The sequence below is a fragment of the Podarcis bocagei genome (assembly GCF_964188305.1).
Source record: "Podarcis bocagei genome assembly, chromosome: 10".
Taxonomy (NCBI): domain Eukaryota; kingdom Metazoa; phylum Chordata; class Lepidosauria; order Squamata; family Lacertidae; genus Podarcis; species Podarcis bocagei.
Window position 1 is genome coordinate 71147616 of NC_138135.1, and position 25954 is coordinate 71173569.

A 25954-nucleotide genomic window follows, 5' to 3' on the forward strand; every position below is an offset into this window, starting at 1 on the left:
CGCCGCTTCTGCGCATGCGCGTGATGTCGTTTTGCGCACATGTGCGAGCGGCGAAACCCAAAAGTAACCCATTCCATTACTTCTGGGTCGCCGCAGGACGCAACCTGAAAACGCTCAACCTGAAGCAAAAGTAACATATGAGGTATGACTGTATTATTAAAATTTTATACTGCCCTATACCCGGAGATCTCAGGACAGTTCACAGAACAAAATCAAAATATAGCACCACAAAATATATAATCAAAATTAAAACAACAACCTAACAACACCCCCCACCCTCCAAAAACCCACGTTTTAAAAGTGCATAGGATTTGTCAATGAAATCAGCCAAAGGCTGATGAAGGTGCCAGGCGAATATCCCTGGGGAGAGCATTCCACAGACAGGAAGCCACTGCAGAGAAGGCCCCGTTCTCGTGTTGCCACCTTCCAAACTTCTCAAGGAGGCACGAAAAAGAGTTTCAGAAGTTGATCCCAGGGTTCATATGGAGAGAGGCAGTCCTTGCGGCATTGCAGTCCTGAGCCATTTAAGGCTTTATAGGTCAAAACCAGCACTTTGAATTGGGCCCGGAAACTAATTGGTAGACAGTGCAGTCGGACCAGGATCGGTGCAATATGCTCAAACCATCTCTCTCCAGTGAGCCACCTGGCCACTGAATTCCTCACTAGCTAAAGTTTCTAAACTGTCTTCAGAGGCAGCCCTACATAAAACACATTTGTAGCGTTAACACATTCCAAGCATGCATGCGCACACCCAAATAATTCTGGGAGCTGTAGATGGCTAAGGGTTCTGTAAGCTAGCTCTGTTAACAAAATACAGTAAGCCCGTAACTCACACAGGGGTTACATCCAGGGGATCTCGCCTAAAGCCAAAATTGTGTATAGTCAAAACCCATTGGGTTCAATGGTGGGTGGTTTGGCCAAAATAATCTTCCCCTGAACCCTGCCCCCTTTCCTGCCTTCTTATTTTTATTTTTGCCACTTGTGTAAAGCTGAATGCACACGAGTTCAGTGTGCATAAATTGTGGGTTTACTGTGTGCTTTAAATGTGTGGTGTGCATGTGGCAGAAGTTGAATTCCACAAGCTTCCTGAAGAAAGGTACCTGCTGTTTGCAGTTCTTGCTTAAGCAAGTGTGTTCTGCACTTCATCACAAAAGCAAGCAGACCAGGACTGTGAGAAGTTCCTGCCTCAAAGCATCCTTACTCAGCAAACCATTCCCTTTCAAATTAGCGAGATTTGCTTTCAATCAACATACTTAGGTTCTGGTTTGAAATTATGTTGATCCACCCTGCCAAAAAGAGTATTGCATTAGAATGAACATGTGCCAACTGTGAACAAATAAGTTGCTCGGTCCCTGCTCCTGCCAACCTAGCAGTTCAAAAGCACGTCAAAGTGCAAGTAGGTAAATAGGTACTGCTCTGGCGGGAAGGTAAATGGCGTTTCCATGCGCTGCTCTGATTTAGTCAGAAGCGGCTTAGTCTTGCTGGCCACATGACCCGGAAGCTGTACGCCGGCTCCCTCGGCCAATAAAGCGAGATGAGTGCTGCAACCCCAGAGTCGGCCACGACTGGACCTAATGGTCAGGGGTCCCTTTACCTTTACCTTTATCTCGTCAAGAGATCTAGGAATGAGGTGTAGATAAGAGTTAGATTTTTTTTTTAGAATGGGGGAAGAAATTCAAAATGCACAATGTATAGGCCATATAGGTATGGCTGTAAATCTCTTACAGTTGTTTGCTTGCTATTATGTTGTGGCTGAATCTTTCATCAGGCACCTTGGGATGATGCGAGTGTCCAGCATGGGATGTCTTCCTTCCATGCCTTTCAGCTATTTTTCTTTTCTTTTAAGAAAGTTGTATAGCATGCTAGAGATATGAGGGGAATAGTGAGGCTGGGGAATGTCTTTCCAAATATGTGTGCCTGCAAGACAGTGTGTGGATTGAAATTATTCACACCATAGCTGAGGAACTCTGACCACTGTTACATTCAATTTTGTATTTTTGCACGGCCCGTGGGTTTATTCAGGAATTTCAGCGCAGGAACAAGAGGAAAAGGCTATTTAATTTCCCAATGTGGCAATAATTTAATTTAGGTTTTTTTTCCTGTCGTTTGAAAAGCGTTCTATTGGAACACTCAGATTTTCATAGCTTCTCAGCTGCTTGCATATACAGTGGTGCCCCGCAAGACGAATGCCTCGCAAGACGGAAAACTCGCTAGACGAAAGAGTTTTCCGTTTTGGAGGTGCTTCGCAAAACGAATTTCCTATGGGCTTGCTTTGCAAGACGACAATGTCTTGCGAGTTCCTGCTGGTTTTTTTTCCCTCCCCCCCTTTTTCTAAGCCGCTAAGCCGCTTATCAGCTGATCCGATCATCAGATAAGCCGCTAATAGCGCTAATAGTGCTAATCCGCTAATCCTTCAATGGGCTTGCTTCGCAAGACGAAAAAACCGCTAGACGAAGAGAATCACAGAACGGATTCTTTTCGTCTTGCGAGGCACCACTGTACATAGCCAGCAGAAGGAGCTCATATCATTACATATTTGGCCTTGCAACTATTGGCCTCTTCTGGGATCTGAAGGAGGCTTTAACAGTAGAAAGCTGCAGTCAAATGCTTTCATTTTTGCAGGTGTAATTCTTGCCATCTCACTTGGAAGTTTAGCCCGCGAATTAGCTGGTGTCCTAGAACACTTTTAAAACTGGATTCAAATTTTAACCTGCCCTGTTGCCTTTCTTGGTTCTCAAACACTGCAGCGAGTAGCAGAGCAAATGAGAACAAACTTTCCAGAATTGTATGAATCTCATCCAACAGTGTTGCTCAGTAAGGTGTAGAAACAGATTTCACCTTTCCTCTCTCCCCTCCTTGCCCCCTCCCTAAACTGAATAAGATTTGAAGCAAATTTATCTCATAACATGTCATACGTGAACAAAAATATATCCAATACTAGATCTATTGTTCCACACTTGATAATCACCTGATGGCTTCCAATGTATATTTAATTTATTATTAGTTGTTATTCAAGGGTTTGTTTTTTTCTGTTACAAGAGTGACTGTTGCAGGTTGGTGTCCTCCTTCCGCCTGGAATTACTTTAATATTCTCTAGAGCCCTGTTTATTTTATTTCACCAAATTAGAGATAAGCACAGGCTCTCTTTCTGTAGTTAGTTGGCAGTGCCCACTTGTGAGGTGCAACCGGAGTTTCATCGGCGATGAGTAACAAATGTGGTCAGGGGATTTCTGGGCTGATTTGGTTGCTTGTTTGTGTGTGTGCAGGCTGCACACAATGGTCTGGAGGAAGCTGAGTAAGGGACTGAATATTACCTTGGCAGGTCGTGTTCCTTTGCCATATCTGCTGACTAATGTAGGTGATATGATCTGTGGGAGAAGGTGGTGCTTAACCCTTGCCCTGCTTGCTGCCCCCTGTCCATACAAACCCCTCCTTTCCAAGCTTTTCCTCCTGGCTATGTTTATTCCATACTTTTTGAAGGTGATCTGGAGCAGATCAACATGGAACCCGCGGGCCACGTGCTGCCTTGTTGTGCATTCGTGGGGGGGGGGAGGCAGCAAGGCCAGAATTTGACACACACACCCCAGTCCTTGCGCTGCTTTGCCAAAGCCAGCTAAGTGAAGTATCAGTCTTTGAAAAAGACGCACGAGGCTCTGGCAGGGTCCTAGGCCCTCCCACCGCCTTCCCAAAGCTGGGAAAGCACCAATTAGGCTTTAGGAAGGAGGGTGATTTCAGTGGGTCTGTTCTGCATATGATTTTGTCAGATCCCACCCCTTAATTTTAACCCTTCAGTCTCAAGCCATTTCTGTAGGTTCCGTTGTCAAATACAGTGGTGCCTCGCAAGATGAAAAGAATCCGTTCTGTGATTCTCTTCGTCTAGCGGTTTTTTCGTCTTGAGAAGCAAGCCCATTGACAGATTAGCGGATTAGCGCTATTAGCGGCTTTTAGCGGCTTATCTGCTGATCGGATCAGCTGATAAGCGGATTAGCGACTTAGAAAAAGGGGGGAGGGGGAAAAAAGCAGGAACTCGCAAGACATTGTCGTCTTGCGAAGCAAGCCCATAGGAAATTCGTTTTGCGAAGCACCTCCAAAGCGGAAAACTCTTTCGCCTAGCGAGTTTTCCGTCTTGCGAGGCATTCGTCTTGCGGGGCACCACTGTAATTACAAAGCAAGCTACAGTAAGGTTACCAGATTTTTTTCAAAGAATCTGGGACACTTTTTTTTTGAAAAGAGAGAAAAAAGTTATTCTTAATTTTTTAAAAATAGAATAAAAAAATCTTCTCTTCTGTGGTCTCCTCTGTTGCGCGGCCCTCCTCTGGGCCCCAGCCTGCTCTCTTGGAGCGCTAGCAGCTGTGGAATAGGCTCGGCTCGGGCCTGGGCTCTGCCACGTGTCCTTGCCCTCCCAGTGCTCTCCTACCTCTCCTCAGCAGCGGCAGTGGCGGTGCAGCAAGGTTGGGGCTAGCCTGGTAGCGTAGTTGGCTCTGGCTGGCTTCAGGAGCTGCTCGCTGCCGTGGCGCCCACCATTTTGCCTCACCGGAAGTCCCCATATGATGTGTCTTGTGCCGTTGAACCAATCATGCAACATTCATTCCCTACTAATAAATCTACAACACTTAAAATATAAATCCGGGGACGTTAAATGAAATCCGGGGACAGATTTTTTTTTTAAAAAAAATAATATTTATTATTTTTCCAAAAACACTAAAAGAAAAAAGAAGGGGGGGGGGAGAAAAAGAAAAACAATACAATACAACACATTGAATTAAGAAAACAAGATTAAGACAATAAAATAAATCAACCAATTTCATTATCCCATCTTTCATTCACTTATTTCCACGACTTCCTCACACCTCCCTTTTTGTATTCCACTTCTATTAATTATTTCAGCAATTCCTTTCCATCCTCCTCTGTTTTCAATCCTATAATTATCTTAACTCATTCTAACCTTATTTCCCCCCCTTTAATACTCTATTAACCTATCTGTACTTAATTCCTTATAATATTTCTACTAAAGCCATGTAACTTCATTTCAACATTTTTCTAACATTCATTAATTTTACAATATTTCTGTAGATAATCTTTAAACTTTTTCCAGTCTTCTTCCACCAACTCCTCTCCCTGGTCTCGGATTCTGCCAGTCATTTCCGCCAGTTCCATGTAGTCCATCAACTTCATCTGCCATTCTTCCCGGGTGGGCAAATCTTGTGTCTTCCAATACTTCGCGATGAGTATTCTTGCTGCTGTTGTTGCGTACATAAAAAAGGTTCTATCCTTCTTTGGCACCATTTGGCCGACCATGCCTAGGAGAAAGGCCTCTGGTTTCTTCAAGAAGGTATATTTAAATACCTTTTTCATTTCATTATAAATCATCTCCCAGAATGTCTTAATCCTTGGGCACGTCCAAAGGTGAAAGAATGTGCCTTCAGTCTCATTACATTTCCAACATTTATTGTCAGGCATATGATAAATTTTTGCAAGCTTGACTGGTGTCATGTACCACCTATAAATCATTTTCATTAAGTTTTCTCTTAGGGCATTACATGCCGTAAATTTCATACCTGTGGTCCATAACTTCCCAGTCAGCCATCATTATATTATGTCCAACATCTTGTGCCCATTTAATCATAGCTGATTTCACCGTTTCATCCTGAGTGTTCCATTTCAACAGCAAGTTATACATTTTTGACAAATTCTTGATTTTGGAATCTAACAATTCTGTTTCCAATTTTGATTTTTCCACCTGGAAACCAACTTTTTTGTCCAAATTATATGCCTCCATTATTTGATAATAATGGAGCCAATCTCGCACTTTATTTTTCAATTTTTCAAAGCTCTGCAATTTTAGTCTGTCTCCCTCTTGTTCCAGAATTTCCCAATATTTCGGCCGGGGACAGATTTGTAAATCCAGGGACTGTCCCCAGGAAACGGGGACGTGTTGTAACCATAAGCTACAAAGAGCAGCTACTGACACCGCCACATATTGAGAACTTTTGCTTCTGTTGAAAGCAGTACTGCAACTTACTTTGAGGGGGTTGGGTTAAAGTTGCTTTTCACATTCTTATGCTTTTTGTTAAAAGTAGCAGTTAAGTTCGAATTGGAGCTTTGGCAAAATATTTAGGAGAAAGGTATGCGGGAGGTAGAAATTTATCAAGTGGGAATGAAGGGGAAAGTTGCCTGTATTCAGCTAATAGACTCTGCTTCTTCTAATTGACTGTTGAAGTGGGGAATCAAACGGTGGTTTGTGAAGCTCCATGCATGCCTCACAAAAAAAAAACAACCCACAGTGCATGCACAGAAACATTTGAGCGTGCTTTGGACTGTTGGGAACATGGCTTTACTTTCAGAGTTTGGGGTCACTCGTCTATTCCCCAACCCTAGATATGATCACTGTTAAAGCAGAACCAGGTTTTATTGGTATAAATGACTAGTCACCATTTGTAATATATTGGTTTTTTAGAATGCATTATGGCACTCCTCTGTTTACATAAAATGCACAAATGGGTTATTTGGCTGGATTTTGATTCTATAGAGGAACCATATTTCAGTGGGTAGAGCACATGTTTTGCATGCAAAATATTATAGGTTAATTCAGTATAAATGAAACTTGGGTAATAAGGTGGGGAAAAACCTCTCCTTGAGACCTTGAAGAGCTGGTGCCAGTCACAATAGTAGCAGGGGCAAGTAACTTGTGGCCTTACAGGTGTTTTTGGACTCCCATCAGCCTCAGCGAACATGGCCATTGTTCAGGAATTATGGGAGTTGAAGTCCAGGAATAGCTGGACCAATAATCTTACACCATATAAGACAGTTTCATATGTTTGTGCAGCAAATGAAATAGTTGTTATGCGTATGCCTCCTCATCGGTTGGTTGCAGAACTCACCAAAATATGTAGCACAGTGTTTCTCAAACTTGGGTCCCCCACTGTTGTTGGGCCACAACTCCCATCATCCCTAGCTAGCAGGACCAGTGGTCAGTGACGATGGGAGTTGTAGTCCAACAACAGCTGGTCACTCAAGCTTGAGAAACACTGAGGAGCAGTGAATAAACTTTTGACAGTAGAAAAAGAAATGATGCTCTCTTGACTGATTGAACAGACAAGATAGCTGTCTTCGTGTGAACAGAGTTGCTGGCCAATGCTAAGCCACATTGTACACAGACAGTACCTAATTGTGTGGTAGTCCTGAGCTGTGTTTTCAAAATGCAAAAGGCCATGGTAATTGGGGGGTAAGTTTACCACCATCCCTACTTAGTCACAGTGGCGTAGCATGGGTTGTCAGCAGCCGGGGCAAGGCAAGTAATTTGCGCCCCCTAACCTGTGAGCCAGGTAGGGGCAGAGAGCTGCGAGTGCGCCCCCCCAGATGTTGCACCCGGTGCGGCCGGCCCCCCCTGCACCCCCCACGCTACGCCACTGCTTAGTCACCTTGAGATTTGCCCCCAACAAAACTTTATTAATGTGCGGAGTATTTTCCTTTGATAATGCATGGTAGCTGTCTTTCTCTTTTTGAAGCTGTTTAAAAAGTTATATTGTCTAACTGGTAGGGTGTGAAACCTGGTTAATGATGGTGTTTTGTGTCTGTAGTCAAAACAGTTGGCGGCTGCAAGTGTGCTGCTTACTGGAGCAGTCGCCTGCCTCGTTTCCAGCCTTTGCAAAATACTTAATCATATCGCTGTCATTCTCTGACAGTGTCCGTAACGTGAATCATTTCATGTTCCAGCAGTACAAGTTGTTTACAGTCGCCCTAGAATTGGATTAACTTGGCAGACTGGGCCTCAGTGTAAGTCCTTTTAGTTTACAATTTCTTCTAGCAAGCTGTTTTGTATACTGTGTCTTCTTGTTGATTTCCCCCTCCCCAGGAGAAATGAGGAGGTTTTAGCTGTTTTATGTCGGAAGACAATGTGTGTAACCAATACAGGAAAAGTGCAACTTGGTGGGTATTTCAGCTGATTGTTTTCCACTAATGTCTCTGGAGTTAACAAGTTTCTTAAATTGTTTTTTTTTTAATCAAAAACATCAGTACTCTTCTTCGACCCGGCAGTCTGTTTCCTTTGTCAGTTTACGCGAAGAGCCAAAGCTAAACTCTCTGCCATTTCCTTTTCCACCGTGCAAATACAATTGGAGTGGATTCAGTTTGAAGATTGTTTTCAACCAAACTTGAAACTATGTTTATCCAACTCTCTCAGGTTATACATTTTTCTTTGGATATTTTCTACCACTCCTACAGCGCTCTAATTTGTTAGCAGACTTTCCCTCTCCCTTCCTTCCTTTCTGTTATTTAATTTAATGGACAACAGTGTGTGCTAGACTTTGTCACAAGGAAAATGAAAGTGTTTAGCAAGGTGTTTATGGCGATTGGCTGTGAAGTAACTGCCTGTTATCCCTAATCTCCCCAATGACTCAAGTTATTTGGCTCATTACAAGTGTATGCTTTTTTGTTTTAAAATATTCTTGGCATTTGGTTTAATGTTTAAACCTTTTAAACTGGAAGCATACGTCATATCAGTTACTAAGATAGTAACCTACAAAGTTGTTGACTTATGACGGGCATGCCTGTACGAAATCAGTTTGGTTGCGTGCTTAATGAAAATTCCGAATGAAGTGTGTCAATCTATAGTTTTGCGATATTAACAGGAAGTACATTGCAGTAGCACATCAACACCATTGTAAATGAGTCCCTACCTTGCTCTGAGTCTCTGGTTTTCAATTTTGTAAGCTAACATTGATAAGTAGCTTTCTAGCTGGGTTAGTGGTGGCCTGATTTTCCAGTTTTCACTTGAGCTCTATCTCAGTAACCCAGCCTGAGACAAGTAAAATTTTTGTTGCCTCTGTTCTTCTTTTGCTCCCAGTATTTTGTCTGCCCACAGAGTTATGTCCCCATATCTGGCACTCTGTGAGCGCTTAAATGTTGGGAAGGCCGTGGTGACCTGCAGGGTTTCATATAACACTATGCTCTATTTTCATGAGGCTCATTTTTCAATGTAAAAAGTGCCCTTTCAGTAAGTTGGAAGAATCTGGCAAACTGCACGCCTTCCCTTCAGTTACTTCGTGCATTTTTTGCACCTTATCTGCAACCATTATTTGTTGAATTACTGCTGCTGTCTCATTTTATTTTAAAAGGCTTCTTCACGGCATAGTCCATGCCCATCAGGGGTCATGCAGTGAACATAATGACATCATAGCGCTGCCTGGTCCAAGTCTTATATTTTATAGAGAGCTTTAAAAAAAATACAGGGGGTTTTAAAAAGACAGAATACCAATGGAGGAATTCTAAGCGCTCTTATTATCCTAACTGTGAATGGAGAGAGGAAACTTATCCCATTGATTAGGCAGCAAGGCTGATACTATCAGATTTGCCATATTATGCTGGTGTTTTTACTGCCCACCAGTGGCGTAGCGTGGGGGGTGCAGGGGGGGCCGGCCGCACCGGGCGCAACATCTGGAGGTTAGGGGGTGCAAATCCACGGGCTAGGGGGCGCAAATTACTTGCCTTGCCCCGGGTGCTGACAACCCACGCTACGCCACTGCTGCCCACCACCATTGCATGGGAGAACTCTTGCCCTGATGCAGCTATGATTATTTGCAACAGAATGTTGTTGGTGATAAAGATGATACATTTAATCAACCACACATGATCTGATAGGGTGGGGGGAACACTGCCTGATTGCTTTGGCAGTGGAAGCATATCTTTAAAAAGTTTTTTTTAAAAGCACCGACCGAAAAGGGGCTCAGCAGGCCTTTTATGGTTGGTCCAGTAAGGAAGAATGCTTTAATCAGCAGAAATGGGGTTGAAATGGTCGCATTCTTAGCCCACCAAGTTCCTTTTATAGATTTTTCTTTAGTAACTCATTTCTACTCTTCTGCCATTGACTTAGCATCCTGTGGCTGCACAACTGAAATTTACTTCACTTCCTGCCTTTTTGCATTTGTTGTTCCTAGGGCTTTTCATATGATTCTGAGATGATAATGACTTGTTTCACTCCAATCAGCAATTAATCTGTAAGGCTTGGGGGAAATACGAAAGCATAGTAATAATAATTTGGAGTTCTTGGCTCTCACCTTTTTGTGTTTTTCTCTGAATAACTGACAACTGTAGCATACGGTGACTTGGGTAATCACAAAGTTCAAAATTCAATACAAATAAACAACCTTGGATAATAAACAGGAATGACAAAACTTTCTTCCGGCATATGCACAAATTATTGGCTGAAGACTGTAGCATGAATAAACACAATCTGATATGCTAGATTTTGATAATGTAAAGGCGTAAATATTCATTCTTCTAGGCATTGTTCTTCTCACACATTCCTGTTTTCTTATCTCTTTTCTCTAATGTTTGCAACGTTACTTGTGATACTTGGCTTGTGTTCTTTTTGAGAGCTCTAGTAAGCACTGAGCATTTTTGAGCGGTTGAGATCATGTTGCTACTAAAGATCGATTATCCAACTTCATAATCTATTGACATAAAGCTAATCCACACAGGTTTAACGTTGGTGTATGTGAATTAAATGTACAACGAGGTATTGGCTTTTGCATGCATGAGACTGTACAGCCAGTGAGATCAGCTTAGACATTTGATATGTGCATGTGCTGAGGAATGGAAGAGAGTGCATTCTTAAGAGAGGCCCTTGACTCTGACACATTGAGCGCCTTTCCCCTTGTATTGGTCGGACAGAATGTGACCTTTAAGGTCCATGGGCTTCTCACTTTAATTTTGCTGAAGGATTGAAGAAGGAATTAATGTTGTCTTTCTCGCCCTTTTGTTTTTAATTGATTATGACCGTTAATATAAATAGTTAAATGCTGATCAGTATAAACACTTAGGCAGTTCATTCAGATTCAGTTCGTAGTTCAAATTTTCGTTGCAAAAATAGGACCTGGCATTTCCTATAAATGTGGTAATTAATGGTCCCTAATGAGAACAAGTATGTGCAAACTGTTACTGCAGATCAAATCATGAGCAAATGAAAAGGCTGAAATTTGAAGTTTTGCATATCATAGTACATCATTTTGTGTTTGCTAACAGGCACAGGAAGTCAGGACAAAAAGTTAAGGACTGTTTCAAAGATTGTAACTGATCTGTGAGCCAGTTACTTTTATTTTCTGCTGCTCTAGCATGGGATCACATGATGACATATATGTACAGCAGCCATTTCCTTGGCTGTTCTCTTTTTATTTGAAAAATGTGCCATTAAGATCATGGGAATTGCCACCACGTCTAAAATTATTTGCCCTAGTCTCAACACTTCTCTATTCTTAATTACAAGTCTACAAACAAGACTTGGGGGGGAGGGAATGTTGGGAATTATTTTTGTGAGAGAAATGTAGCTTTGTTTTGTAATTATTCGGCCACCCTATTAAGCTGAATAGCACAGAATGAAGAGGTGCCGATATGTTTTGAGTATGCATAAGGAAAATTCTATTTATTATCCATACAGCTTGTATCTAGGCCGAAGATACCTGCAAAGCAGCCCACTCATCAGACATAAGAGTCCCACTTGGTTTCCATTTGGCTTTTCCAAGGACTGTATTTCAGTACCAGCTCAGCAATAACCATTAGCATTGATTCACCAAGCACACAGTGTGGCACTGTACTCCATTTCTATTTTGGCCATCTATATATTATAATATATATTATAGTATAAATAATGTTTTAATAGCAAATCAGTTTTATTCAGGATTATTTGGGCTTGTGGTTTCTATACTGCTTGGGTTTCTTTCTTTTTTCTTACCTAACTGCCATTGTCTTGCCTATTCATTGTCTCTGGCTTTTCCCCTCCCTGCTTTAGAACGAAGACACGGTTCAATGTGTAAGCCTTCCCCATCTCCAGCTTCTCCACCCTGCAATTCCAGGGCATCATTTATACAGATGAAACCGAGATCCTGTATCAGCGGCCATAACCCTGTCAATAACAACTCAAAGCCATTCAAAATGCCCAAAGACAATCTAATTACCTCCACTAGCAAACAGCACATGGTCTTTTCTTCGAAAGTATCAAGGGATAAACCTTGGTAAGTCACTGTTCTGGAAAACTGTTGGGGGGGGTTTCTTCTCCTTTTTCTTCTCCATATTTCTTATAAAACAGGCACGGAAATTTAATATGTGGCTGAATAATGGATCTCTTCTAGCGTTGGAGTAGAGTGTGTGTGTGTGTGTGTGTGTGTGTGTCTTAAATAGAAAATCACAAGATGGACATATTGTTTTTGTGATGTACCACAAAATGACATAAAATAAACAATCAGATTAGATCCACAAAACAAAGATAGCACAAATTAGTAGCTCAAATGAATTTATCAACATAGCTGAATTATCCCTCAAAGAAAGTCTGAGTGAACAGGTGAGTTTTAAGCAGGTACTTCAATGCCAATACTGCAGGTGCCTTCCTGTTGTTGAGGACAAGCGCTACCACACTTAGGACCCTGAATTTGCACACCCAATACTTTCCTGCCTTTCCTTCGTTCCTTGTGCTGTGTTGACGGTTGCTCCAAAATTTCCCCTGAATTCCGGGTGTTGCTCTTGGTAGGAGGAGCTCCAGGAGCACAGCTGGAAGTATAGAATTCCCCATTTGGTACTTGGATCCCAGACAATAGCTGTATATAAGAATAATACTGTTACTGCATGATTTGTGTGTTGCATCTGCCCAATTGCCCAATTGCCTGTGGTGTTATAATTGACTAATTCCTTGTGAATTATTTACATATGGGAATTCATTCATGGCGCAAGAGCAGGAAACCTCCATTTATGCCCTATGGGGTGTGGGTGTACTTAACACATGTGCATATGCGCACACCTAAAAAAAAAATCCCAGTCATTTCATGTTGCAGCCCCATTGACATTAATAGGAAATGTTTGTTTAGTGGCACGCCCAACCAGCTCTTAAGCAGATACAGTAGATTTCTGGGTACCATTAAAAGGCATCAAACTGTCAATTACTTCGTTTATCCTTGTATTTGTGCTATCATTCTGGACTGTAACCAGCCCTGCAGCCCTGCTGCTGCAACAGACTTCCATGCATGTGACGGAATGTCATCTTCAAAAACCACAGAGCCTAGGACTTGCCAATCAGAAGGTCGGCGGTTCGAATCCCTGCAACAGGGTGAGCTCCCATTGCTCAGTCCCTGCTCCTGCCAACCTAGCAGTTCAAAAGCATGTCAAAGTGCAAGAAGCAGCTTAGTCATGCTGGCCACATGACCCGGAAGCTGTACGCCGGCTCCCTCGGCCAATAAAGCGAGATGAGCACCGCAACCCCAGAGTCGATCACGACTGGACCTAATGGCCAGGGGTCCCTTTACCTTTACCTTTATTGAATGAGGACCTGTTTTTTCAGCCCTTTGGGGCTGCTTTTTAATAGCACTTTATGCCAAAAGAGTTAAAACATGCTTGAATACTAGTGTCTCTGCACATGTACAGAAGGAAGTCTCCCTTGCAAAACAAACCTTAGGCATTGCTAAATGACTGTCAGGATCTCTAACAGGGCCTGCACTTCCTGAGATCTGGAAAACTAGGACTTCAGCGAGGAAGTCAGATATACTATATCATTTTTTACAGCTGTGGTGACCCTATTCATCATGTCTCCTTTGTCCTGGATTCCTGTGGCAGTCTTCAGTATATAGACCCTCCCTCAATTTATAATCTAGAACAGCCTCTATGCCTAGGGCAGCATATTGCCATATCTTGCTCTGGCTTTCTCTAGAAAAAATAATAATTTGTCAATATTGCATTTGATATTTCTGTCCTGGAAACATCTGGAGAAGAGCAACCCTAGGCCTTTGTGTGATAGGATATGGGCTGTTGGATCCTTATTGCAGTTTTTAATATTTGACAAGGCCCATTACTGAACAGTTTTCTTTCCTAAGGGACAAAAGTTGAATGCATCGTAATTGTAGCATATAGAGTAGAAAGGACGATTCCTTTATCTGTGTGAATTAGATTGGATATGCACTAGTTCAGACCCTCCAAGCGTCCCTATTTTTCAGGGACGTCCCTGATTTACAGAAGCTGCCCCAATTTCTGATTGGATCCCAGAATGTCCCGCTTTTCCTTAGGACATCCCTATTTTCATTGGAGAAATGTTGGAGGGTGTGGAGTTATCCGACCCCCAAGCCATCTGAAGGCAATCCTGTATAGGGAAGTTTTTTTAAAATGCTTAATGTTTTATTATGTTTTTATATATGTTGGAAGCTGCCCAGAGTGATTGGGGCAACGCAGTAAGATGTGTGGGGTATAAATAGTAAAATTATCATTATGGAATGGGGCATCCCTATTTTCATCGGAGAAATGTTGGAGGGTATGCTAGTTCATTTGCTCTTAATTAAAAATGACATAATATTAGAAAGGGACGTTACTGATTTTCTCGGCTGCCATTGTGCTGTTTCCAATGTGAGACTTTCCTTTGGACCACATTTGGTGAGACCAAACTTGGGTCCATTAAATTCTGTGGGTCTACTCCGAGTAAAAGTTAGTTGTATATGACCCAATAAGAGGTTGTGATTTTGCAAGTTAATAAGGAATTCAGACTTCCTTTGGAAAAGACATTTCCTGAGGAGGGGATAGGAGGAATCACATCAAAATGGCTGAACCCCACTCCATGACAACATGGCGACAGCAAAATGCTGATGAAATATTAGTTAATCCCAGTAGTTATTTTATATACCTGGGGGAATGTCTGCTACTTTTTGTTCTTGGATTATAACATCAAGAGTATGAATTCTCAATAGGTAACAGGCAATATCCATTCCAAAGTTGTCGTTTATAGGCAAAAGGTGGCAACTACAGACTCAAACCCATTTTAAAACAGAGAAAACAGTCCTGTTTCTACTGAGAGGTTGATCCAGATTAATTTTTCAAGCCTCTGTCCAGCATCTACTGAAAAGCAGCACTTAGAATCATAGAATTGTAGAGTTGGAAGGGATCAAAAGACCAATCCTCTGCAGTGCAGGAATATTTTGCCCAGTGTGGGGCTCAAACCCACAACGCTGGAATTAAGAATCTTGTGCTCTATTCCGGTTGGCTAGGGTGCCTTTTCACCAATCCCATATGTTCTCAACTACAGCTTTATCACTAGGCTATCTCTACTCATCCTAATGTCTGGCTTCTTTGTCCGCCTTTACTGGATTGCAGTTTTACAGGGTTTTTTTAAGGGATAGGACCTGCTTCATGGAATCAGTTGTGGCTTTGACCCATCTTCTTGCAAGTTGCCCAGTTTCAAAACTCAGTCATTGTCCCTTGTGCAAAATAAAGTTCTGAATGATTCACTTACCCATGAAGTATATGCCATCATGTTTATTGTAGAGATGTACTTTGCTGATGCAAGTTAGCTGCGAAAGTAACTCCATTATAATTAAATTCCAGCGCCCAACAACGGATGCTAAAACACAGCCAGAGCTGGTTTAACAATGTTGATATGATAGAATAGGGCCTCATATGCAGTGATAGCCTGACAGCACTTCTGCTAAGTTTTCTGTGTTGGGCTCCTTTAAAATTCTGCACAGATTGGAACACAGTGAATATTCTCTCATCATGTGACTAAAGGAGCAACAGCCCTCATTTCCAACTGTAGAGAAATTTAAAAACTGGTAAACACAGGACAGATGCTGCACGTAGAAAATCTTCCATGAATGAAAGAATAACGTATCGTGAAATGGAGAAAGATAATATGGGTTGAAGGCAAAGGAGAGCATATTGATGCATGAGACAAGAGCGGCATGGAGCTTCATGCTATCGTTCTGCCTATGACTACATCTCTATCTCTGTATTTATACTTCTGAAGTACTGAAAACAAGAATAACAACAACAAAAAAGGAATTGGTATTTTAAAAGGGGGGAAATTGAATGCCCTTTTCAAGTTCTTAAAGCAACCAGGTTAAACATTTCTTACAAGCAGCTAACTTTAATGTGAAATTTTACAAAAGGTACTGGCCAGAATTTTGATTGTGAAATATTTTTGGCAATCAAAGATCTTCTCAATGTCCTAACGATGCATGATGATTCAGGGCTATTTTGACTTATGGCACATTTACCAAATCTCATACGTGGATGTAAAATCTGTATTGGTTAAACTGTACACTGGGTTTTTAAATGTTTGTGTCTGTTTCAGTGTATTTTCCCTTTTCACTGGGCAGTGTGCAAGGCGGTTAACATAAGTGTACTTAAAGCACATCTCTAAATAATAATATAAATAATTAATGATTAATAATAATAATAAGAAGAAGAAGAAGAAGAAGAAGAAGTAAAATATCAGCAAGATAACTATAAAACAGAAAAGCCTTGGTTATAAAGCCTTCGAAATAAGTTAGTTTTAATTTGGCACTGAAATCAACACAAATTATCCACAATGCCAGTGTCTATTGCCATAGTTTTCCATTGGCTAGGCAGTAGGTTTCTGGTCTAACCAGTAAAAGCTGGGGCACCCAAAGAATGGCCTACAATGAAGATCTTAAAAAATGCCAGTTTCCTTTTTTCTTTTTCTCCTGTATCAGCAACATTAGCTAAATGTGTTTTTAGTGTTGTGTGTGAAAGCTACTTCTGAGTTTGACTGAGATCAGAAAGTGAAATTAAGTATGTTAATAATATAATAAAGCAACAAGACTATAATGGAGCGAGGAGAACTTAAAGCTGAGTGCAATGATCCTTCTTACTTGCTTTGTATACTTCTGCCAGTTCCACTTCAAAATATGTATTTGTCACTACAGTGTCTGAAAACTATTTTTTAATTAATGAAATGAAACACTGAATCTGTTATTATAATATGATCAGTGTACATAGTCTTCTACAGAGTAAAGGTCTCTGTAGTCATAGGACTTACAATTTTGAGAGTCTGAATTTGTGCCCAGTACCACATTTTGCAGTAGTTTGGAACTGAAATACAGGTGGCAATCATTTTGCACAGGGGTTCCATTCTGGTCCTCTATTTCAGGGTCTGTTAGATTTATTAAATGCTGTGACAATATTTAAAAGCATGCCATTAAAATCTTTTAAGACTTCTCTTCTGTCTATCAAACACTTTAGTTTGGATGATAAATTTGAAAACGTTAATATTCTTTTGACTCCTTTTATTCCCTGTGATGGGACGTGGGTGGCGCTGTGGGTTAAACCACAAAGTCTAGGACTTCCCGATCAGAAGGTCGGCGGTTCGAATCGGGTGAGCTCCCGTTGCTCGGTCCCTGCTCCTGCCAACCTAGCAGTTCGAAAGCACGTCAAAGTGCAAGTAGATAAATAGGTACCGCTCTGGCAGGAAGGTAAATGGTGTTTCCGTGCGCTGCTCTGGTTTGCCAGAAGCAGCTTAGTCCTGCTGGCCACATGACCCGGAAGCTGTATGCCGGCTCCCTCGGCCAATAAAGCGAGATGAGCGCCGCAACCCCAGAGTCGGTCACGACTGGACCTAATGGTCTGGGGTCCCTTTACCTTTACCTTTACTCCCTGTGATAGAGGCCTGCACTATACAGCCAGTAAGCCTTATAAATTTACACTATCTCAAGAGTAGGCATAATAATAATCAAAGAGAAAACATTTTTTAAAACAAGTACAGATAGGTTTTTAAAAATACATATATATCCCACCACTTATATTTTTGTGTTTAGAAGTGGCCATTAAGAAAATAGTATGCGCACATGTTAATAAACAGTATAACTAAATGTGCCGGTTTTAGGTTAATTCCAGGGTTAGTGGCTGTAATGTGAAACCAAGCATGGAAGGAAGTTGAGAGACTATATGTCGCATGGTGCAGAAAACACATCTTGAAGACTTTCTCTTTGGTGTTTCAGTGTTCCTGTTCCCGTAGTCAGTCTAGAGAAAATTCCTAACCTAGTGAAGGCAGATGGTGCCAATGTTAAAATGAACTCTGCAACCACTACCACCAGCTCCACCTCCTCGGCCTCTTCATCTACCACATCCGCTCCAATTAAATCTGCTTTGACATGTAAATCGGTGCCACCATCGCCAGAAAAGATTTTGAATGGCAAAGGCGTCATAGCTCCATCAATAGACAAGAAACACCAAAATGGCACTAAAAACAGTAACAAGTCTTACAAGAGAGTTTCAGGTAAGTAGCATTGTAGCATGACTTGATGAGATCCCATCATTCTTCATTAGTAGCGTTTGTTGCTATTTAATATATCCCATAGCTATTATTTACATAATGGTGATCTCGGCCCACATGTCAAATCTGTTTATGCGTCAATACCGAAGCACAACTTGTCTCACACTTTATATTGGTGTTCTGGTATTATTTCTTAATTTTTATTTAATTTAATTTAATTTCTTAAACGTAACGTAGGGGATGCGGGTGGCGCTGTGGGTTAAACCACAGAGCCTAGGACTTGCTGATCAGAAGGTTGGCAGTTTGAATCCCTGCGACGGGGTGAGCTCCCGCTGCTCGGTCCCTGCTCCTGCCAACCTAGCAGTTCGAAAGCACGTCAAAGTGCAAGCAGATAAATAGGTACTGCTCTGGCGGGAAGGTAAACGGCATTTCTGTGCGCTGCTCTGGTTCGCCATAAGCTGCTTAGTCATGCTGGCCACGTGACCTGGAAGCTGTTCGCCGGCTCCCTCGGCCAATAAAGCGAGATGAGCGCCACAACCCCAGAGTCGGTCACGACTGGACCTAATGGTCAGGGGTCCTTTACCTAATATAACGTAGGAGAGAACTAAGGAACAAATTCTGTAAAAATCAAACAGGATTATCTCATAAAGGAGGCTATTGGCTGCTCTTCCCTTCAGCGGTTTTTAAATAAAATGGATTTGGATCTGAATATTGCCTTGCCCCAGTGGAAGGCGGGAACCTCTGGAACTAACCCAGTGTTCCCAAATTTGAACAAGCAAAAAAAAGCAATTGGTTTGCACAAATGAGAAATGCTACTACTTCTTCTCTCTTGGATAAAGGTAAGTGTCCTTTACTTGTCTCATTTGTCAGCATTCCCTTCATGTGAATATTCATGCCTTTGTTGGAACAAAGGCTTGCTGTAATGACACATAGCTTTGCTCATTGCATTTCAACTGGCAGTCATGCACTGTATAAACTACTAACTGTTGACTTATTACTGTACTCCTAAAAACTTAAAGAAGTAAAGATCATTTCATGTGTACTGATGGTGACCAGAAGATAGAACGCCTTCTAAAGCAGTACTGTTGATTGTACAATTCCATTTGGTCCATGATATAGGAAAGAATGTGATTTTTTAAAAATGTGTTTTGTTTGTTTTCAGCGCTTAAAATCTGGACAATGCATAAAATTTGAAAAGTAAAGATAATCATTGGCTCTGGGCTCGTAGCCATGATAGACTTGCAGGATAAGGAATAGAACAAGAGAAAGGAATAGAGGATGGGAAAGGAGGAGTAACCATGGGACGCTTAGGAAATGATTATTTTCAACGGGTTGCTTTTTTTAAAGGGAAGGAACGTGAAGTGGGCCTCCGGAGGAAAGGGATAGATTTAAGAAGGAAGGTTAATGGGAGAGTGGAGAATGTGGTGGAAGAAGGAGAAATAGTAAAGGTGTAGCGGTCCAAAGGTACGAAGATGCTTGAAAGCAAGAAAGTTAGTGGTAAATCGAAACAAGAGGAAAAGGGAGACTATTCAGAGCAATTCAAGTGAAGAAAGGAACTGAGAGTAGGACAAAGGTCAGAAATAGGAGGACCAGAAAATAGAATCTTACAGTGAAGCAAGTCTAGAATTGAGAGTTATGTGAGCAAGAAAAATAAATGAGAATTAAGAAACATTTGAGGTGAGAAAGCAATGCTGAACAATCAAGTCATCTTTGTTCCAAGTTGGGGGAGAAATGTACACAATGCCTGAGTAAAGTATTAGCGCTTAACATTATGGGAGAGAAACTACAATTCTGGAGAAATTTGTGTGTGCTGAAATACTAGCTCTTGTACAAAGGAAGTTATCCACTCACCCCCTTTGATTATCCAGCTGCTTCGTGTTATTATGGATCTATGCATGTTGCTTCAAAGCTGCAGTGTCTTTTTGCAATTGGACAAGCCCAACTGGTAACTCCCGAATGAGAGATCAGATAAATGGGAAATGCACAAATATGGATGCTGTCTTTCTAGCAGACAATTCAGATTACTTCGCATATGTATAGTTTTCATTATCTCATTTTAGTGGTTTAGTTCAAAGGCAGCAACAGGGGCATTCAGCACTGTGATGCTTCTATGAAATGAGTGAAAAGTTTTCCAGGAAGTTTTATTTTTCTCAAAGAATTGACTTTTAGCAGGCCTGTGCAATAAAAGAACATTGAAAGATTGTATTTGAACATTAATGGTTATTTGGCACGTTTTATTAATACCTTATAAATACTAAACAGTAATTGGTTTGATAGGTATTTGAATGTACACATTTGTATTAGCATAGTTATATAGATGTTCTAAGAAGAGATGAACTTCCCACCATAGCATTAGTCTAATACAGTGGTGCCTCGCAAGACGAAAAGAATCCGTTCTGTGATTCTCTTCGTCTAGCGGTTTTTTCGTCTTGCGAAGCAAGCCCATTGATGGATTAGCGGATTAGCGCTATTAGCGGCTTTTAGCGGCTTATCTGCTGATCGGATCAGCTGATAAGCGGCTTAGCGGCTTAGAAAAAAGGGGGGAGGGGAAAAAACAGCAGGAACTCGCAAGACATTGTCGTCTTGCGAAGCAAGCCCATAGGAGATTCATTTTGTGAAGCACCTCCAAAACGGAAAACCCTTTCGTCTAGCGGGTTTTCCGTCTTGCGAGGCATTCGTCTTGCGGGGCACCACTGTAATAGCAGCTTCCTGTCCTCCTAGACTTTATTATGTGTTGCATAGTACTTGCATCACAGATCTGGCACTCATTTTTGGCCCCAACTCTCATGATTAGGGGGGGTCTCTTCTTAATTTTTTACCATGCATGTGTTTGGATGTTAGTGCAAACAGTGAGAGTCACCTTCTCTTAAAGGTAAAAGTACCCCTGACCGTTAGGTCCAGTCATGGACGACTCTGGGGTTGCGACGCTCATCTCTTCTCTTACTCTGACTTAGTTGTGGGTCCTGACCCACCAGCTGAAGTATAGCTGTAGGTTACTTGAAATGGGTATCTTACAGACTCAAATTTTAATAGGCCGACAGGAGGAGTTCCCCAGTTGTGGAACACTCATCTGAGAATACCTCTCCATGTTTCTCTCAGTTTAAGTGCACTTTACAACACCCTCTGCCCAGGGATGATAGCGAAGAGGCAATGTTGGTTTGATAGTAAAGGCTGTGAGTGGTATGCTATACGGAGTAAATGAATAGTATCCTCTTTCTCAGCATTGGCTGGTCCCCAATTGGAGTATGGTGTTCCGCACTAGGTGCCACAATGAAAGAACATTGTCAACAAAGAGGAAAAGTTCAGAGGATTCTGTGATGAGGGTGACAGAAGGTCCAGCAGGCAAGTCATATAAGGAAAGGCTGAAGGAGTTGGGTATGTGTAACCGAGACAAGATTAAGGGCAGAACAATATTTTAAAGAATGTCAGAAAGCAAAGTTGGGAACGTATGTTTACCACAGTTAGTAAGGGAGCACAATTAAATGACCTGTTAAACATGTAATACCAAACTGTGATCTGGCATTACATGAGCAAGTCTTGGGCTTGCATGTTCCCTTGTCCCTCATGCACTCCAGTTCCCTCACTGACTTCAGTTTTGGGCAAACCATAGCTTGCAATCGCATCCAAATGAGCATGCTATGGTGTATGCTTTTCTCCTGACATTAAAAATGAAACAAACAAAGAAAACCCTTGGTGGAGAAATAGAACAAAATAAACACAAGAAAGATCTTTGTAATTAGTGCATAATTATGCCATATTCAGGAGTGTTTGCAACCATTCGTAAGAGCTAATGCTAGACCTTTAACATGCAGTCTGCCAAAAGTTGCAAGTGGCAAGAAATTGGTAGGAAATGATCCTCTGAGCCATCCTGAGAATTCTTATCACATTCTTGGTTCTGTTATGTAATAGTAAAAATGACGCATTTTATTGTGGGAAAGTCTTCTGATCCCATAAATTTCACCACTCATGCTTTGATCAGAAATACAGAATCATCTGACCTTTGCAGATTGAGAAAGGGGCATGTCTGTTCTGTTTTTGAATGACATACCTTGAGAGGCACATACTTAAATTTAGTGTTGTGCTTTGTTTAAATGGCAGGATCTAAACGCTGTTCTGTATTAGGGAAACACTTTTTCATGTTTATGATGTCTTTGTGCATGCAGATTGGGTGCAATCCTTGACCTTAAGTGGGGAGCCTATGGCTCTACCGAACGCTAATTTTCTTCAACTCCCATTGACCAGTACAGGCAGTGATGATGGGAGCCATAGGTGCCAACTCCCCGGGGCACCAACAAAAGTCCCCATGAAGGAGCCGGGCACCCACAAATTTTGGTGCCAGGGCCATGCACACTGCATGGCAGCCAAGGCCCTGGGCACCCACAGTCACTGGGCCAAGCTGGCACTCCTGATGGGAGCTGTAGTAAGACATCTGGAAGCTAGGGGTTCCCTATTCCTGGCTCTGTAAAACCTTTTGCCTGGATGGAAGAGTGAACAGGTAAGCTACTGCATGTGAGCTGTTCGAAAACTGTTGTCAGCCCTGATCTAGCCCAAGGCAAGTGTAACCAAAACAGGATGACTGGCCATTGCTTTGATCCTAAGAGTATGAGTAGCCCATAACTTTTCTGATAGAGCAGTTGGGACAAGGTGCTCGTTTTGTCCAAGCCACAGGAAATGGAGGGAAGGAAAAGAATAGTTTCACATGCCTTCTAACAGGTACGAGAGTTCTTCTGCACACCTACGCCCATAGCAACCTGTAACCTCCATCGATCTGTCTTCCTCCAGGTCTTTCATTACATTTCATATTGAGCTTAGTGAAGTGCTAATAAATCCATCCGTTACACAAGAACAGTATGGAAAGCAGGCCTGCACCAGCCGTTCCCTTTGCTACATTAAATGCTCTGCTGTTAAGGGGTAGGTGATGCTGGTGGGGTCGTTTTCAAGCTTCAGCTCAAGAAGCAGAGCGGAACAGAGAAAGTAGCTTTGTTACTAACTAGATAGGAATCTTGCTAAGTTTCTGTGTGAGAGTGAAGTGTCTGTGAATCTGTTGTCTGCAAGCATCATACCTTGATGCAGGTATGCTAAAAACCAGAATGTGTTCAGGAAAAGTACAATATCTTTATATATTTATTCTCATCTGCACCATTAAAGTGTATTTAGTTTTTGTTTCATGTCACTTTAAACATGCTAAGGTTTTTTTTTATAAAAAAGGGAGAAAACCCTCTCACTTTATTACAATTATTATTTTCAAACAGAAAGAGAGTTTGACCCAAATAAACATTGTGGAGTATTGGATCCTGAGACAAAGAAACCCTGCACAAGATCACTCACCTGCAAGGTAGTTTTCTTGTTAATTTAAATATCTATAATGCTTTGCCGTGACTGACATTTTTACTAATGTATAAAGGTCATTCTAATACGTCGTGTATTTTTAAATAGCAAGAGCAACCCCATATTAAATCAAAAGGGTGATTTTGGGCACCGTGGTTATTCGTTGCCAAACATATGAATGAATGAATGAATGAAAACAATAGTTCTGCAGTAGTGCAGTCCTCATTTATGGATAGGCTTTATCTTTTTTTCTTTTCGTAGCTAATGCATAGGGGTTAAGCACTTGATGCTGGATGAAGTGTTGATGGCTGGAGGAGTAAGGGAGGCTGACAAGGCATTTAATGGCAGGTTTCAGGCATTGGAGTGCAAGGAGGGACAGCAAGAGGAACCAAACAAAAATCCCTTTAAGTGGAGTAAGCATCTCCCTGTCTCTTCTCAGTACTGGGGAGGGCAGAAAGGAGCTTGTCTCACCGTAGGAGCTCCCAAACTCAGGCCTCCAAAGCCCAGACCAACGTTATCTGACCAGGAATATCCAGTTTGGTGGTTTCCAATTAAAGGGTTGAAGCACACAGACGTATCTGAGCTGTTTGTCATATATGACAACTTACTCCCTTAGCTAAGGAAAATCCTTTTAAGGCCATAATTTAACAGATTACAAAGGGGGTAGGGGAGAATAGTAATATTTGCCTTCCCTTTTAAGAAATGTGGAAAAGTCAGAGTGCATCTGAGTGACTTCAGCATTGCAGCTCCTGTTTCAGAGTAAAGAAAATATTATTTTTGACTGATTGACCCACACTGAGAACCCTTGTCTTTAGGATATATTGCCTTTTGTAAAGACAAGAACACCTGCTTTCTACCCATTCATTTAAAAACAAAAGGAAAATATTCCTGCAACTTTGTTTTGAATGAATTAAAGAGTTCTTTTTTTCTTTTTTAGTTTGGTTTTATTCTCTTTGTAAACTGCTTTGAGGATTTTTTAAAACTGGTGTATAAATTTTATGACATAAATAATAAACAAACTTGTAGATGAAAAGCTATTGAACATTTATGTTGAAGGTACAGAGAATGCAATTTCCAGGTCTGGTTTGCAATTAATTTACACAATAACATCATGGAACTTGTGCTATTTCCTGGATTAATATATTCTAACTGTTTTTATATTCGCACCCCCATTTTTTAAAACCACAATGCTCTGGTTATGCTACTAATGTGTAGAGTGTTTTCATGGAAAGTTTTCTTATCACCAAAATAATGTTTCATTAAACTGTATGTGCCTCCGAGGACAGGTGAACTAACCTGTATAGAAGAACTGTTTCGTCTTGTCATAAAATCAATGATCAGTCAAATATTTCTAGCTATCTTCTAGATTAATATTTTAATTGATTTTTATATTTACACCCCCCCCCAAAAAAAATTTCAACTACCCTATTTTTTAGACTCATTCACTTAATCACCGGCGAGCAGTTCCAGGCCGTAAAAAGCAGTTTGACATTCTCTTAGCTGAACACAAAGCTCGATCGCGGGAAAAAGAAGTAGCAAAGGACAAGGAGCATCCGCAATGTATAAGGGAAGCTCATCAGCCCCAGCCTGTGCTAGTCCAAGACGCTCCGTCGGGAACATCAGTGAACTCTGGGCAAGAGCCCAAAGGAACGTCGCCTGCAAAATCAAGACTGCCCAGTTCCGCATTTCCTAGGTAAGGATTCTGGCATTCAGTGAGCATTTCCACAGGAAGTAGTGGGCCCAGGGAAATGCCAAATTATGATATGAGCAAGCTCAAATACAGTTGCGTGGATAAATTATGGAAATCATATTTGTGTGTGTGTGTGTGTGTGTGTGTGTGTACACACACACACACACCTCGTGTGCAGCACAAAATTTTAGAGACTGAGGGGACTCTAGCAAGAACCAGGAACTTGTTTTCCAACTGCTTTCCACAATCAGGGCTTGAAAGTTGCACCTTTTTAATGAAGTAGGAAATGATCAGGTTCCATTCTGAATTTCATTCAGAATTCTGCAGTTCAGTTCCTGATAAAAGTCCCTGCAGACTTCAAGCCCTTCTAAATTTCTGATATCCATGTCATAGTAAATCTACTATACTTCAAAAGCTTCTGTGCTTTCTGTGTAGTGGGGGCATTGAACGTTGCAGCATTTTGTATCTTCTCCTTTTCTGTAGGAAATGTCTATTTTCCGATCCAAACTTTCTGTCTAGCAGTAATGCATTTAATGTTTCAATACTAATGGCATTTTGAAGATGGATTTTTGTAAAAGGTTTTTATGTGCATAGTTTATTGAAACGCACACAGCTCAATCCTATGCACATTTATTCAGAAGTCAGTAACAAAGAATTCAGAGGGACTTACTGCTTACTTAATGTGTTTGTAGTACAGGTGACTCTCCACTTAGTGGGGGTTACGTTCAGGAGATAGCTCGGAAAGCCAAATTGTGTATAGTCAAAACACATTGGGTTCAATGGTGGGTGGGATTGCCAACGTCTTTTTTCCTGTAAGCCCATCCCCCTTTTATTTTATTTTTTGCAAAGTGTGTAAAGCTGAATGCACACAAGATAAATGTGTGCAAGTTGTGAGTTAGTTG

At 41.4% G+C, this 25954-nt stretch overlaps 1 protein-coding gene across 7 annotated transcripts in view; it reads left to right on the forward strand.

Annotated features, from left to right (window-relative positions):
* ATXN7L1 (ataxin 7 like 1) overlaps positions 1 to 25954 on the forward strand; it is a 74920-nt gene that overhangs the window by 38267 nt on the left and 10699 nt on the right. For 6 of the 7 annotated variants that reach the window (XM_081211532.1, XM_081211533.1, XM_081211534.1 and 3 more), the window contains 4 exons: positions 11786 to 12008; positions 17760 to 18037; positions 23287 to 23369; positions 24799 to 25055. In XM_081211532.1, coding sequence (XP_081067658.1) covers positions 11786 to 12008; positions 17760 to 18037; positions 23287 to 23369; positions 24799 to 25055 — 841 coding nt within the window. Of the gene's footprint in view, positions 1 to 7679; positions 7777 to 11785; positions 12009 to 17759; positions 18038 to 23286; positions 23370 to 24798; positions 25056 to 25954 lie in introns of those variants that run through there. The other variant, XM_081211537.1, reaches the window with a different exon arrangement.